General features: G+C 49.0%; 1 protein-coding gene across 1 annotated transcript in view; it reads left to right on the forward strand.

The window, feature by feature from the left end:
- The first annotated feature begins 94 nt into the window (after positions 1–94).
- MFAP3L (microfibrillar-associated protein 3-like) overlaps positions 95–15,170 on the forward strand; it is a 20,454-nt gene continuing 5,378 nt past the window's right edge. The window contains exons 1-3 of the mRNA XM_010852800.1: positions 95–240; positions 361–783; positions 14,513–15,165. Of these exons, the coding sequence (XP_010851102.1) occupies positions 492–783; positions 14,513–15,165 (945 nt within the window). The 5' untranslated portion in view covers positions 95–240; positions 361–491. The remainder of the gene's footprint in view (positions 241–360; positions 784–14,512; positions 15,166–15,170) is intronic.

Below are 15,170 nucleotides of genomic sequence, written 5' to 3' on the forward strand. Positions count from 1 at the left end.
GTCCAGCGGCAGAGAGAGATTCTAAGCACCCAGTGCACCCCAGGGTCCACAAGCAGACAGGTAGGGGGTGAGAGGAGGCCTCGAGGTGCTGACTGAGGAAAGCCGGGCTGGCCTTTGAGCCCTGCAAGTCGTGTGATACAAAGTTACGCTGTTCCTGCTAGGAGTCTTATGCTTCAGTAGCAGAAGTAACAAACTCATATATCATGATTTCCATGAACGTTTGGAACAACTTCATATTTGGTGTGCTATTTAAAAATTAGCCAGATATGTGTTTTAGCTGGGTTTCTAACATATTATAAATAATCATTTTAAAGTATGAATGCTAGTATTTATGCATTTCTTTTTTTTTTTTCTAAACAGGTTTTTAATCAGGAGCCAACTCCATGGAGCCAGGCCAGGTTTGGCCCCTGGCCTGCTATGAGCAGAGTGTCACCCACTAGAGGATTCCCCCGGCCAGCTGGCTCTGCCTCCGTAAAGAACAAGCGAAGAAGATGGATGGAGTGAAGAGACATCTGCCTGTGTGCTTCCTGCCTCCTGTGCCCTTGTTAATCCTAGTATCCACTCTGGCGACCGCCAGCAGTGTGACCAGCAGCACTTTAAACGGCACCGACGTGGCTGTGGGCTCGGCGCCCGTGGTCGTTGCCAGAACCGACCATATCATCGTCAAGGAAGGGAACAGTGCCTTGATCAACTGCAGCGTCTCCGGCCTTCCCGAACCCCAGTTCAAGTGGTACAATTCGGCGGGCAAACTGCTGAGCGAGAACGAGGAGGATCAAGGGGGAGGTAGGCCATCCCACTAGTCCAGGGTCAGAAAAACGAGGAGGGGTTGGGCGGGTGCCCCAGACGTCTCTGGTTCTTAATCATGTCGTTTCAGGCTCTTCTTGAGTCTTGTTTTTCTCAGGAAAGAGAGAACTAGATAAGGATTCACAGCGGTAATGAATTCATTTTTTTGGCTCTTGACTCAGAAAACAAAAGGCAAGCATTAGTGTCTTTTAAAAAACCTCTTAAAATGTTACAGTATAATGCATACTAATTGCTGTAGGGGTGGAATATAGTGGGTTTTCCTTACGTGTCTCATTCATAAGGGAGTTTTCCTTGGTTTCATGGAATGTAGCGGTTGTTAAAGGCCATGCTTTTTAAAAACGTTTTATTTGTTTATTTGGGTTGTGCTGGGTCTTTGTTGCTGTGCCATATTTCTCTGGTTGTACAAGCAGGGGCTACTCACTGTGGTGACTTCTCTGGCTCTGGAGCACAGGCTCTAGGGCCCACGGGCTTCAGGAGTTGAGGCACGTGGACTCTAGAGCTCAAGCTCAGTAGTTGAGGTGCACAGGCTTGGTTGCTCCGATGCGTGTGGGATCTTCCTGGACGGGCGACTGAACCCATATCCTCTGCATCAGCACGTGGATTCTTAACCACTGGACCACCAGGGAAGTCCCTCGAGGTCACGTTTTTTGAAAGCAGGCTCTGTGCAGCTTCTCGCTAGCAGCCACAGATCACCTGTGTTTCCTGGCAACCTGGCTGAAGTTTCTAGACTGTTGGCCAGGAGGTGGGGGGGAGGCTGCAAGAGGGAGAAGCAATGATGGGACCACAGAACTTGCCCACTAGAAGGAACCCTGGAGACTGCACAGGCGAAGCCCCTCTCTCATGTGATTTTTCCCTGGTCCTGTGGTCGTTAGCTGTGACCAGAACCTTCCATGCTGATACTACTCTGGTCACAGAGCTGATCCATACTGACGGTGAGCAGACGGAACAGTCCAGCCCCTTCCTCTCACTGTAAGTCAGGAGGAAGTGACGTCACACCTGTGAGGGGACGGTAACCACGGCAATGTACACATATTCAAGTCCCTGGACCCCAAGGGTTTTTCTGCAGGGCTAGGGATTCCAAGGACACTGAAGTGACCAGGGACTCCAGACTGAGTCTGCTGCCCCCTTGGGCCTGGAGCAGAGGTGGTCCCACGTATAGAGGGCCATGGCAGGGACTCTGAGCCCTGTGTCCTCCAAGAGGAGAGTATGGGCACAGAGTGGGCCTGGACTTCAGCAGTGATGTTTCGAGGTCTGTCTTGGAGTCGAACTGACCACTCCAAGGAGATCTCGATGGTGACCAGTCAGTCTCGGCAGGTGGACCTGTGCTTCATGGCTCTCTCTGTGCTTTGGGTGGTTGAATGCCCTGGAGTCACCTGGGGTCACTTCCCTTCCATCTGTGGGCACCGGGGGTGGAAGGAGCAGACACAGGTGGCCTGGAGGCAGAGGCTAGGTTCATGGCTCGTTTTCCAGAGCCCTCCGGTCCTGTTTGTAGCTGCATTCGTGCTGACAAATCCCTTGGCTATTCTAAAGCCTCGTGAGGAAAGACACACTAGATTTTTTAGAAGAACTTGTAATATTGGTACTTAACGTGCCAGCTCAGCTCTAGTGATTACCTCACATAATAACAGTCATTTCAGGACACAAGTAACACGGGGTAATATTCAGAACCACCGAGCAAGACAGAGGAAATGGAACGTTTATCCTCAGCATAAAATTTGAGCATCAGTGTGCCACTCGAGGAGCCAAGGTCTTAAAGTCTTCATTTATGACAGGAAGATGTCCACCTTCTAACCAGGATGTAGATCTGGGCTGATCAGCTAGGAGTTTACATGGAGTGGTATTTCATTAATAACTCAACAAAGAGGTGGTTGCCACAGTGTGGGAACAGCGCTAACATCCTAGAATGTCAGTTACATGCGTACGCTGCAGTGCTGCCTGGTGCTGTGCTCAGTCGTCAGTCGCGTCCGACTCTTTGTGACCCCAAGGCCCCTGTAGCCCACCAGGCTCCTCTGTCCATGGGATTCTCCAGGCAAGATTACTGGAGTGGATTGCCATTCCCTTCTCCAGGAGAGCTTCCCAACCCAGGGATTGAACCCTCATCTCTTGCATCTCCTGCAGGCAGGTTCTTTACCTCTGAGCCACAGACCACTGCTGAAATCAAACAAGGCGAGCGTAACTCCCGTTAGCAACCACCCTTTTGACTAAGGCCCTGTACCGTGTTGCCCAGTTTGTTTCTGGTCCTTACAGTGGGCGTGAGGGTTTCGTGGCCTTGATCCTCACGGGTCTGGATTGAGAAGCAGGGGGATGGAGAAGACAGGACTCAGCAGGGCGTGGCCAGGTTGGGCTTTATTCTCCCTCTGTGCCTGCCAGCACCTGCTCCTCCTCCAGCTGTCAACAGGCTAGGGGTGGTGAAAGCCCCTGAGCAGACAGAACAGATGAGAGGCTGGATGGTTGGTGCACCAGCCCCATCACCGTCACCAAGAGGCAGTGCTAGGCCCCCACCGTGATGCATACACGAAGCATGCGTACACCAGGTGTGTTCAGAACCATTTGGTGACTTGCCCGCCATGCGTGCTCTGCAATTCCAGGAGTGTTTAATAGTTCCATTTCTTGCTGGTGCTGAGAAAGTGATGCAACTGTTCCTGGTGCCAGCCCTGCGGGTCCTAGAAGGCATCGGTTGTTGCCCCTCGCTGGTGGGAGCAGCAGCTGGCTTGCTTTGTGTCCCTCATGTTGTCATTTCAATGCCACAGATCAGGAGAGGCCACTGTATGATCTGTTTCTGGGGGACTCTTTTTTTTTTTTGGAGTTCACCGAAGGACACACCTGGGCTTCCCAGGTAGAGCTAGTCGTAAAGAACCCACCTGCCAACACAGGAGATGTAAGAGACCCAGGTTCAATCAGGACAATTCCCTGAAGGAGGAAATGGCAACCCACTCCAGTATTCTTGCCTGGAAAATCCCATGAACAGAGGAGCCTGGTGGGCTACAGTCCATGGGGTCACAAAGAGTGAGACACGACTGAAGCGACTTAGCACACATGCAAAGGACATGTTTGAGGTGGTCCACCATTTTACAAAAATAACCCAGAGCTCCAATAATGTGAGTAACCACACATGGCCACAAAATGTCCTTTTTTCAGTTTTTCCTTTGCTACAGGTGAGTAGCCATATGTAAGTGCCAGCAAGTGTTATAAAAATGCCCCTATTATTTCAGGCATGAATTCTCCAGTGTATTTTTGCTGTAGTTTCTTACTCTGACTTTAAACCATGAAAATGCACATTGGCACCTTTATCAGATAATAAATAACAAGAATTTCAAGAAAGTCTGCTCCGGAAAAGGCACAGGCCTGGCAATCATGCCTGGCTCAATTATGCTGGAAATTCTTACTTCAAGTGAGGGTTTAGGTTTCCCTGTGGATTTGTTCTCCATTCTCTTATAGCATTCTGTCACCAAAAATAATTAAGAATTATCTCTGAAAATAAACACACCCAGAGTTAGCTGAGTTCTATGAAGTTCACAGTTCTTTCACGGCTGCTCCACCTTTGTAGAATACATTGTTATGAATTTTGGTTTAGTTTACATTGCTCTGGTGTTTTTATCCTCTGCTCCTGCAGATGTTTTTAGTAGCCTGTGAGATGCTTTTACCTTCTCCTGCCAAGGGATCACAGAAAACTGTGCTGGTCACATCTTCAGACCTGAGTGAATCTCCCCCCAATCCAGGAGGGAGTCCGTGCCCACAGCATTAAGTGTACATCATTGTTTGCCTCTCTGATGAAGCAAGGAATAGTGTGTGAACCCATGAAAGTGCTACACTAAATTCTTCTTTTAGGAAGTTAAATATTTGAGATTTAAAAAGTTGATTCCTCAAAATTAGACAAAATTTGTGTAACTGTAAATATACCACTGGAAATTCAGCAGAACAGAATAATGACGGCTCTTTGAGCAAGTTCCTCCACTTTTTGGAGCCAGTTTTCCCATCTGTAAAGCAGAGATAATCCTCTTGTACCTCCAGGGAGGGTTGTGAGCCTTCCATGATGTATTAGATGCTCAGTATGGTACCTGGAGAGGCTTCCCAGGTGGCTCAGTGGTAAAGAATCTGCCTGCAATGCTGGAGATACAGATTCGATCCCTGGGTCGGGAAGATCTCCTGGAGAAGGAAATGGCAACCCACCAGTATGCTTGCCTGGAAAATTCCATGGACTGGGGAGCCTGGCGGGCTACAGTCCATGGGGTCACAAAGAGTTCGGACACAACTTAATGACTGAACAACAATGGTACCTAGAATACACCACGACATCAGGAAACGGCAGCTGCATCACTGTTACCGGTCACTTCATCCTCGTTCTGTGTTGTCACAGTCAAGATCCCAAGTGCTTCTGTCTCTGCTTCATAGGACAGTGTGTTTTGTAAAGAAAGGAAATACGTTTCTGAGCAATTTCGTATTCACTCTCTCAAGTTCTCAACCTTAAAACCAAAAACTAAAAAGCATGTCTATCCCTGAAGTGTTATTTAAAATCTTGAGATGACACTGTGATGGCAAGGGAGGCACCTTCTCTTCCGTCAGCCACCTCCCCTTCCTGGCACGTTCCCTCCGTATGCAGAGGCCCGCTGACCCCCATGTGCTCCGGCCGTGGAGAAAGCAGTGCATGTGGATGCTTTGGGGGGTGTTATGCACACAGTGTACTTTCCTTTTGCCAGAACCAGTGGTTCTCTCACCCAGAGGATACCAGCCAAGTCTGGAGGCGTCTTTGGTAGTCGCGGACAGGGCAGGAGAGGAAGGAGGGGGAGATGATGCTACTGACATCTAGTGGGTAGAAAACGGGAATATTCTCAACATCCCACAATGCACAGGACAGCCCGCTACAGAGAAGTGTTGTTGTTGCTCAGTCACTTAGTCATGTCCAGCTCTTTGAGACCCCAGGAACTGTTTCCCGCTAGGCTCCTCTGTCCATGGGATTTCCCAGGCAAGAATACTGGAGTGGGTTGCAATTTCCTTCTCCAGGGAATCTTCCCCACCCAGGGATCAAACCCGTGTCTCCTGCATTGGCAGGCAGGTTCTTTACCCCTGAGTCACCAGCAAAGCCCTCCAAAGAATTATCTGATGCAACATGCCAGCCCAAGTGGAAAAACCCTTAGTTCAGTTCAGTTCATTTCAGTTGCTCAGTCATGTCCAACTCTTTGCATCCCCATGTACACCAGGCTTCTCTGTCCATCATCAACTGGAGAAACCCTGGTCCCACCTAAAGAAGCATCTTAGCCAGCTAAAGAATCATTCCACAGTCAGTTAAGTCACCTGTGAGAACCGGTAATGTAGTCTCCCATAAAAGTGGTACTTTGGTTCATTTTCCAGAAGGAATCATGTCAGAGGCCAGCCTGCTAACGGGCCGCCGTGTGTAGTGTTTCTTCAGAGTGGTGCTCCCTTTGGGATGTGAGCCCAGACAGCTTTTAGTCGGAGCAGTGGGAAGAGCCTTCCCTATCACTCTCAGATGAGGAGAGCCAAGATGCCAAAACGGGAAGTTATTTCTCTCCACCCAGTGCTGGGCGCTCTCAGAAGAGACTCTTGCCAGCCTGCATGGAGTGGTGTGCTTGGCACTTTTATAAAAATGAAGATTATCAGGTTGAATTAGCTGGCGAGTCAGATGTTTCCCTTGCCAGGAAATGAAAAGATGGCTTCTTTTCAGGTATTCTTGATCCTTTAAAGCGGAGCACAACAGCAGGCTGTGTACACCCTGAGCTTTCCCCTGTCCCTCCCCCCCATTCCTGAGCAGAGAGCTGAACTAAGCCAGGATGATCCCAGGCTCCTTGGCCCCATGTGATGTAGGAAGAAGCTTGTTAGCAGCCCCAGGACTGGCTGAAGAGGCCACCCAGGAGGATGGGACCCTGGGGCATGGGGGCCTGGCTGCTACGGTGTCTGTGCCCTGGGTCTCTGCAGTGGCTGGGCTCTGGGGAGGCGGGAAGGGTGGCTCGCACCTGTTGCAGAAGCCCCATGACAGCCATGTGGGGCTCCGTTCGTGTTCAGGTCTGTTTTGTAGAAAGGCTGGATGCCTTCCCTGAGTCTCCTCTATTTCACATACTGGACAACAGGCCCCACACTTCCAGACAAGTGTGGACTCAGTGCGGCGCCATTCGACTGAGTGTTTGCCCTTCCTTTCTGTCTGTGTAAACGTTGTCAGGACCCTCACCTCCTGGAAAGTCTTCAGTTGGTTTCATGAAAATAACCTTGTTTGAACGGATCCTTCATGTCTAAATGAGGTTGTGAGCAGAGACTTAACCTTCTTGTACCGCCTATCAGGGTTTCCCAGGTGGCTCAGTGGTAAAGAATCTACCTGCAATGCAGGAGACAGGGGTGATGTAGGTTCAGTCTCCAGGTCAGGAAGATCCCTTGGAGCAGGAAATGGCAACCCCCTCCAGTATTCTTGCCTAGAGAATCCCATGGACAGAGGGGCCTGGCGGGCTATAGTCCATGGAGTCACTACAGAGTCGGACGTGACTTAAGGACTAAACAATATCTACTCCTATCCATGAGTAGATTAACCATACATTAGTGGTTTACCCTTTCACAGAAAGACCTCTCCAAGGAAAAAGAGAAATCCTTTCCTTCTAAGAAATAATTTAAGGGAAATTCTAAGAGCTTTGTATTTGGTCATGATGTTAATTTTTTAAATTTATTTTTAATTGAAAGATAATTGCTTTACAATATTGCTTTGATTTCTGCCATGCATCAACATGAATTAACCATAGGTGTACATCTGTGCCCTCCCTCTCGAACCTCCCTCCCTCCTCCCCCTCTTTCCCACCCCTGTAGGTTGTTACAGAGCCCTGCTTTGAGTGCCCAGTCAAAACAGCAAATTTCCACTGGCTCTCTATTTTACACATGCTGGTGTGTATGCTTTTCATATCAGTGTACGTCAAGGCTGTATATTGTCACTGCTTATTTAACTTCTATGCAGAGTACATCATGAGAAACGCTGGGCTGGAGGAAGCACAAACTGGAATCAAGATTGCCGGGAGAAATAGCAATAACCTCAGATATGCAGATGACACCACCCTTATGGCAGAAAGCAAAGAATAACTAAAGAGCCTCTTGATGAATGTGAAAGAGGACAATGAAAAAATTGGCTTAAAACTCAACATTCAGAAAACTAAGATCATGGCATCTGGTCCCTTCACTTCATAGGAAATAGATGGGTAAACAGTGGAAACAGTGGCAGACTTTATTTTTGGGGGGGCGCTCCAAAATCGCTGCAAATGGTGATTGCAGCCATGAAATTAAAAGACGCTTGCTCCTTGGAAGAAAAGTGATGACCAACCTAGATAGCATATTAAAAAGCAGAGATATTACTTTGCTAACAAAGGTCCATATAGTCAAGGCTATGGTTTTTCCAGTAGTCATGTATGGATGTGAGAGTTGGACTATAAAGAAAGCTGAGCACCGAAGAATTGATGCTTTTGAACTGTGGTGTTGGAAAAGACTCTTGAGAGTCCCTTGGACTGCAAAGAGATCCAACCAGTCCATCCTAAAGGAGATCAGTCCTGGGTGTTCATTAGAAGGACTGATGCTGAACTGAAATTCCAATACTTTGGCCACCTGATACGAAGAACTAACTCATTAGAAAAGACCCTGATGCTGGGAAAGATTGAAGGCAGGAGGAGAAAGGGATGACAGAGGATGAGATGGTTGGATGGCATCACCAACTCCATGGACATGAGTTTGAGTAAGCTCCAGGAGTCGGTGATGGACAGGGAGGCCTGGTGTGCCGCAGTCCATGGGGTTGCAAAGAGTCAGACACAACTGAGCAACTGAACTGAACTGAATGCTTTCATGGGCATGATGTTAATTGTTGATGCTGAGTGGTCCTCAGGATAGCTGGACAGATGGGGGTTTTGGCAGACATGGGTTTGGAGGAGAACTATGCTTACAGCATCTCCATGGCTGTACTGCCAGCTTTCTCAAGCTGCTTCACTTCCGGGAGAGGTTGGTACTCTGGTTCTGTCCAGTGGTCATTTGACTGGAAGGTGTTGGCATGGGTGTTATTCCTGACCTGTCATGTCGAATCATAGTATCCCATGTACCGTGGCATTTCTTGGGATCATAGGTTTAGCTGTCACCACACGATGCTGTTGACCGCTTCTCTAGTTGCTAGACTGGTCCCCTGACCCAGTTCTGTGGACGTGAGCTTGTGCTGCCCTGAGTGACTCACCATCCGTGTGCCCAGGCCCCGAGGTGACAAGCGATACAAGCTCAGCCGCTTTCCCGGCTTGGGACCCAGATGTCGGCTTCGCCCAGAGGGTGTTAGCTGGGAGGAAGGTCCCAGAACTGTGTCCCCAAGGAGACAGATGCTGAAAAGATATTTCCAAGCCCTTGATTTTCTTACATTCAGTAATATTTTCCCGATCAGATCTAGGCCTGCCTGATTTGAAGCATTTCAAGAATCCTAGAGGTGGGTAACAGACACACTCATCTTGAACTTTGGTAGATTCCAGAAAGCAGCCTTGCAGCAGCGTCCCCACAGCAGCGGCATCTGTGGGTAGTATGTCTTTCTCATCCTCCCATGACCGCCCCCGCATCCCTCCTCTGGTACTCTGCAAGGTGGAAAAGTTACCTGTTTTAGAAGTTACTTGAATTTCTTTAAATTTTGCTATGATTTAACCACAGGTGATTTTGTGTACTTAGGCGCTACCTGCGTTCCATTTTTCTGTGACTTATTCGTCCAAATCCTCCCCCCACCTTTTTTTTCCTTTTGGGTTATTGTCTTGATTTTTAGGCATTCTTTGGGCTTCCCAGGTGGTTCAGTGGTAACAAACTCACCTGCAGTGCAGGAGGCACAGGAGATGTGTTGGATCCCTAGGTTGGGAAGATCCCCTGGAGCAGGGACTGGCTACCACTCCAGTGTTCTTGCTTGGAGAATCTCATGGACAGAGGAGCCTGAAGGAGCCTGATGGTCTGCAATCCATGGGGTGACAAAGAGTCAGACACAACTGAAGCAACTCAACACACACACATGTAGGAATTCTTCTTGGTTTCTAGTTACTGAGCAATTGTCGGATATTCTAGAATTTTCTCCTACTCTATCATTTGCTTATAACTTTAGTATAGCATATATCATAGTGTGGAACTTTTAACTGGGGAGAAGTCTGATCCATTAGGGTTCTCTGTTGGCAGTTTCTGGGATTCTTGAAATGCTGAAAAAGGCTTACCTGTCCCAAGGCCATAGAAATATTTTCATGTCTTCTATTGATATTATACTTACAGTTTTACATTTGGATCTTCAGAGTACTTGGGATTTATTTTTATGTGTCACTAAACTAGGAATTTAACTTTATTTTTTTTTCAAACAAGCCCCCTTGATTTGAAATGACATCTTCCTTAATTTAAAATCCCCCCGCTTTCCGGCATCTGCGTCTGGACCTTTAGGTTTTCTCCGCTGGTTGAACCAGGGCTCAGAGCAGGGGAAGAGGTAGGGTGGCCAGGCCTCTGCCCGCAGTTCTCTGCCCCTGCAGCACATGGGCTCCCCTCCTTTTCTCACATGTCCCATCACCTGCTCTGGCCTTGGAGTGCTTTCTCTTCCTCCTGTTCGTCTCCCAACAACCCCAGCCCCACTCAGGACTGCATCCTCTCATCCAGCAGCATCCTTGGTGCCCTGCCCACTCAGGGCACGTGCCATGCACCCCGGTTTGGCAGGGAGTCTGCGTCCCTCTCCACATGACTGGTCTCTGCAGCCAGGGGTCATGTCTGATTCATCTTTGCATCTGCATTATCTGTTAGGGAGCCTGGTGACAGACAATTTGTAAACTAAAGTTTGTTGAATGCATGAACAAGATAAAAAAGACAGCTGTCCTTCTAAAGACGTCAACTTTATCACACAGAGAGGCTTCAGACTTCAAGAATAAACAAGGTTCATTACTGGATAAAGTCTACAATAGGTGTTAGTCTAAGGACCCATTGTTCTGGGCTAAGAAGCAGAATATGCACGAAACTAACAATTTATGCACTGACTATCCCACTGGTTTCCCCCAAACGAATCACAAGTGTCACCTAATTGTGTTTACTGCAGACGGGGCCTGTTTTGACCTGTGACTAGGAACTTCTGACGTGTTTGAGTCTGTATCTGCATTGAATCGCTTGGGCCCAGGCCAGATAAATACATGTCTGTGGACAGTTTCCAGTCAAAGCTGTGGTTTTTCCAGTGGTCATGTATGGATGTGAGAGTTGGACTATAAAGAAAGCTGAGCACCAAAGAATTCATGCTTTTGAACTGTGGTATTGAAAAAGACTCTTGAGAGTCCCTTTGGACTGCAAGGAGATCCAACAAGTCCATCCTAAAGGAAATCAGTCCTGAGTGTTCATTGGAAGGACTGATGCTGAAGCTGAAACTCCAATACTTTGGCCACCTGTTGAGAAGAACTGACTCATTGGAAAAGACCCTGATGCTGGGAAAGATTGAAAGTGGGAGGAGAAGGGGACGACAGAGGATGAGATGGTTGGATGGCATCACCGACTCAATGGACATGAGTTTGAGTAAGCTCCAGGAGTTGGTGATGGAGAGCAAGGCCTGGTGTGTTTGCTGTCCATGGGGTCGCAAAGAGTCGGACATGACTGAGCGACTGAGCTGAACTGGACTGAACTGAGACAGTTGAACACATCCCTGAAGATAACTATAAAATCCAAGTTCAGAAACCCTTTGAATAGTCAATAAAGCATTGGTGTCTTGTAACTAATATGCATTTCTGAGTTTCACTTTTCTGTAACAGTTAGAATACAGCCATCACTAAAAGCATAGCTGAGATATTTGGGAAAAGCCATTTATGTTCCCGTCAGGTGCCTGCCTCCTGACTTCAGCTCTCTTTTCTGCTCCTCCTCTTCTACACCCAGGTTCCTCCTTCTCTGACCTTGAACTCATAGATGATTCCTCCACAGAGGGAGTGGGGATGAAAGGGTAGGAGGTGAACAGATTGATCCCAAGTGTTCCCCATGCAAATAACGTCACCTTCTCCTGTCCTATTGCTGCTGTATTTCCCACCGAAGTGAGGAAGGTCAGTGTGAGAAGTTCCCACAGATAGAATCTGCAGTCCTCTTGAGCTCAGCACCTTCCCTGTCTGTCATAAACTTTGAGTCAACGAGACGTGTTCTTTTTTTCTGTGCCTTCTATAGTCTGGTTTGATCCCAGGTGGTGCCGTTGGTAAAGAATCCACCTGCCAACGCAGGGGAACACAGGAGATGTGGGTTTGATCCCTGGGTCAGAAAGATCAAGTTGATCATTTCCCTTGCTCAGATGCTTTTATATTTGGATAAGTCTGCTGTATCACATCTGAAGCCTGATATTCAAGGAGTAAATAGAGTAGGAGGCTGGCCCCTGCCCATGTGGACAAGGGGAGGTTTCACACAGTGGGTACAGGTTGGTCTGTCTGCGCACACTCACAGGAGATTGAAATTAACTAGATTTCCCACGTCTTCTACTCTCAGAGAGGACACTGGCTAAGTTGTTAGAAGCTGGGTGCTCAGGGACGCCAAGAGCCCCTCTCCACAGATGTTCCTCCAGAAAATGTGACAGCGCCTTCTATGGCAGGCTTCCCGCCAGGTTCCCCAGGCTAGCGGGGGCGGGAGGAGGAGGTGGTGCTGCAGGCCCCCACGGCTCCAGCCAGCTTCCCTGAGGACGGTCCCTGAGGCAGAGGACCTGGAGTGATGCAGGCTATTTCCTGTCTCACACTCCCTGGGGACCCTCGTCACTTTAATGCTTACAGATTGTTTTATTATTTTAAAACAGTCGCTAGTTGCTTTGGGGAACTATCAGACTTCTCATTAGGCTTAAGTTTATGCCAGAGGGGGATGAAACAAACAAAAATGCAATGTGATAACAGACACTTGGAAGGAAACTATAGTTAAGTTGCCCCATCTCTCAGGAGAGCTTCTCTGGCTCGCTTGGGGACATTAGTGCTTTTACAGAAATATCAGCCAGCTCTCAGAACTCCCCCAGGGCCGGGCCTGGCCTTGTGTCTCTGAGGGCCCATCTGGGGAGATGGAGGGGCTGCAGAAGACTCAGACCCAAAACCTGAAAGGCAGACCTAGGGTCATGTTTCCTGGGGCCCTGGGGTCGGGTCTTTTGACCTGCGGGTACACAGGCAGATTAAGGATGAACCCCTGCTGCTGCTGCTGCTGCTGCTGCTAAGTCGCTTCAGTCGTGTCTGACTCTGTGCGACCCCAGAGACGGAAGCCCACCAGGCTCCCCCATCCCTGGGATTCTCCAGGCAAGAACACTGGAGTGGGTTGCCATTTCCTTCTCCAATGCATGAAAGTGAAAAGTGAAAGTGAAGTCATTCAGTCGTGTCCGACTCTTCACGACCGCATGGACTGCAGCCTACCAGGCTCCTCCATCCATGGGGTTCTCCAGGCAAGAGTACTGGAGTGGGGTGCCATTGCCTTCTCCTAGCAAAGATTAGTTCAGATTAAGAACCTGATTCCCAGGGCAGTGCTGGATCCTTTCCAGGCCAGACAGGGAAGAGTTTGTCTCTGTTTCAATACTTTTTATCATGTGTTCTCCATGGTGTGAGGCCTGCTTTCAACCTGATTTGTTGTTCAGTTGCTCAGTCATGCCTGACTCTGCGACCCCATGGACTGTAACCCACTGGGCTCTTCTGTCCACGGGATGCTCCAGGCAGGAATACTGGAGTGGGTTGCCATTTCCTTCTCCATTCAACCTGATGGGTCTATTGTTTATTTGCAAAGCAAAACCAAATTTATATTTATTCACACCCAGCTTCTGAATCTGCACAATGTAAGTGATGTAGTTCATTGTAGAGTCTCTGAATGAATGATTTAAGTCATGTTTCCATCAACTGAGGATAACTTCAATCTCAAATATGAGAAACCCAGGTAAACAATTATAATTTAACTGATTTACTTCCCTGGTGGCTCAGATGGTAAAGAGTCTGCCTGCAGTGCAGGAGACCTGGGTTCAATCCCTCGGTTGGGAAGATCCCTGAAGGAAGGCATGGCAAGCAGTGTTCTTGCCTGGAGAATTTCATGGACAGAGGAGCCTGAGAGGCTACAGTCCATGGGGTCACAAAGAGTCAGACACTGAGTGACTAACACTTTCACTCTGTTTCTTAGGTTGATCCCAATGTACTTTATATTCTTTATACTTTATAAACAAAAACTTTCCAGTGAACATATATTCTGCAGTATCTGCAGTGCCATGCTCACAGGCAGGGGAGAAAATCAGATGCCACGTTAAGGAATTCCCTAGTAATAGCACAGTGTTTTTCCAGACTGACTGTGTTTCTAATTTTTCTCTAGAGTGTGGAATTGCACAGTATGATTTGGTGTTCAGAGTCTAACTTGTTGGGCTTGAACTCGCATCTAGCTCAACTGATTCCTAATTCCAATTCCTGATTCCTTAGAGGCCCCTCCCTCAGTTTCTCCGTCCTATAAAATGGGCTGGTGCTCGTGACTTTTACCTGAGTTCTGTGGATTAAGAACTGTTCCTCTCCCCGTCTGTCGAGGTCACCACTCACTGTCCCCATCGTCAGCAGCAGCAGATCTGGTTGTGGGAGGTGTGCTCAGAGCTCACTGTGCATACCGTCAGTGGTGGAGGGAGGTGTTCACTGTTCACTGCCAGCCTCGGTAGTGGTGTGAAGCACACACAGTGCCACGTGGATGGTCACTGCGGGGAGCGGAGGGCCCAGCTGACCCTGTCCTCCTTCTCCCACAGGAAAGTGGCAGATGCATGACGGCCTCCTGAACATCACCAAGGTGTCCTTCTCAGACCGAGGGAGATACACGTGCATGGCCTCCAACGTGCACGGTTCTGTGAACAACACGGTGACGCTGCGGGTGGTCTTCACGTCGGGCGACATGGGTGTGTACTACATGGTGGTGTGCCTGGTGGCCTTCGCCGTCGTGCTGGTGCTCAACGTCACCCGCCTCTGCATGATGAGCAGCCACCTGAAGAAGACCGAAAAGGCCATCAACGAGTTCTTCCGCACGGAGGGCGCTGAGAAGCTGCAGAAGGCCTTCGAGATCGCTAAGCGCATCCCAATCATCACCTCAGCCAAGACGCTGGAGCTGGCCAAGGTCACGCAGTTCAAGACAATGGAGTTCGCCCGCTACATCGAGGAGCTGGCACGCAGTGTGCCGCTGCCCCCACTCATCATGAACTGCAGGACCATCGTGGAGGAGCTCATGGAAGTGGTGGGCCTGGATGAGCATGGCCACCAGAACTTCGTGCGCCACACGCCTGAGGGCCAGGAGGCCGCAGCCGCCGACGGGGACGAGGTCTACACCATCCCCGACGCCGACTCTGATGCCTCGTCGCTGCACGAGCAGCCCCAGCAGATCGCCATCGAGGTGTCTGTGCACCCCCCAGCCCA

The sequence above is a fragment of the Bison bison genome, unplaced genomic scaffold (assembly GCF_000754665.1).
Source record: "Bison bison bison isolate TAMUID 2011002044 unplaced genomic scaffold, Bison_UMD1.0 scf7180017864316, whole genome shotgun sequence".
Taxonomy (NCBI): domain Eukaryota; kingdom Metazoa; phylum Chordata; class Mammalia; order Artiodactyla; family Bovidae; genus Bison; species Bison bison.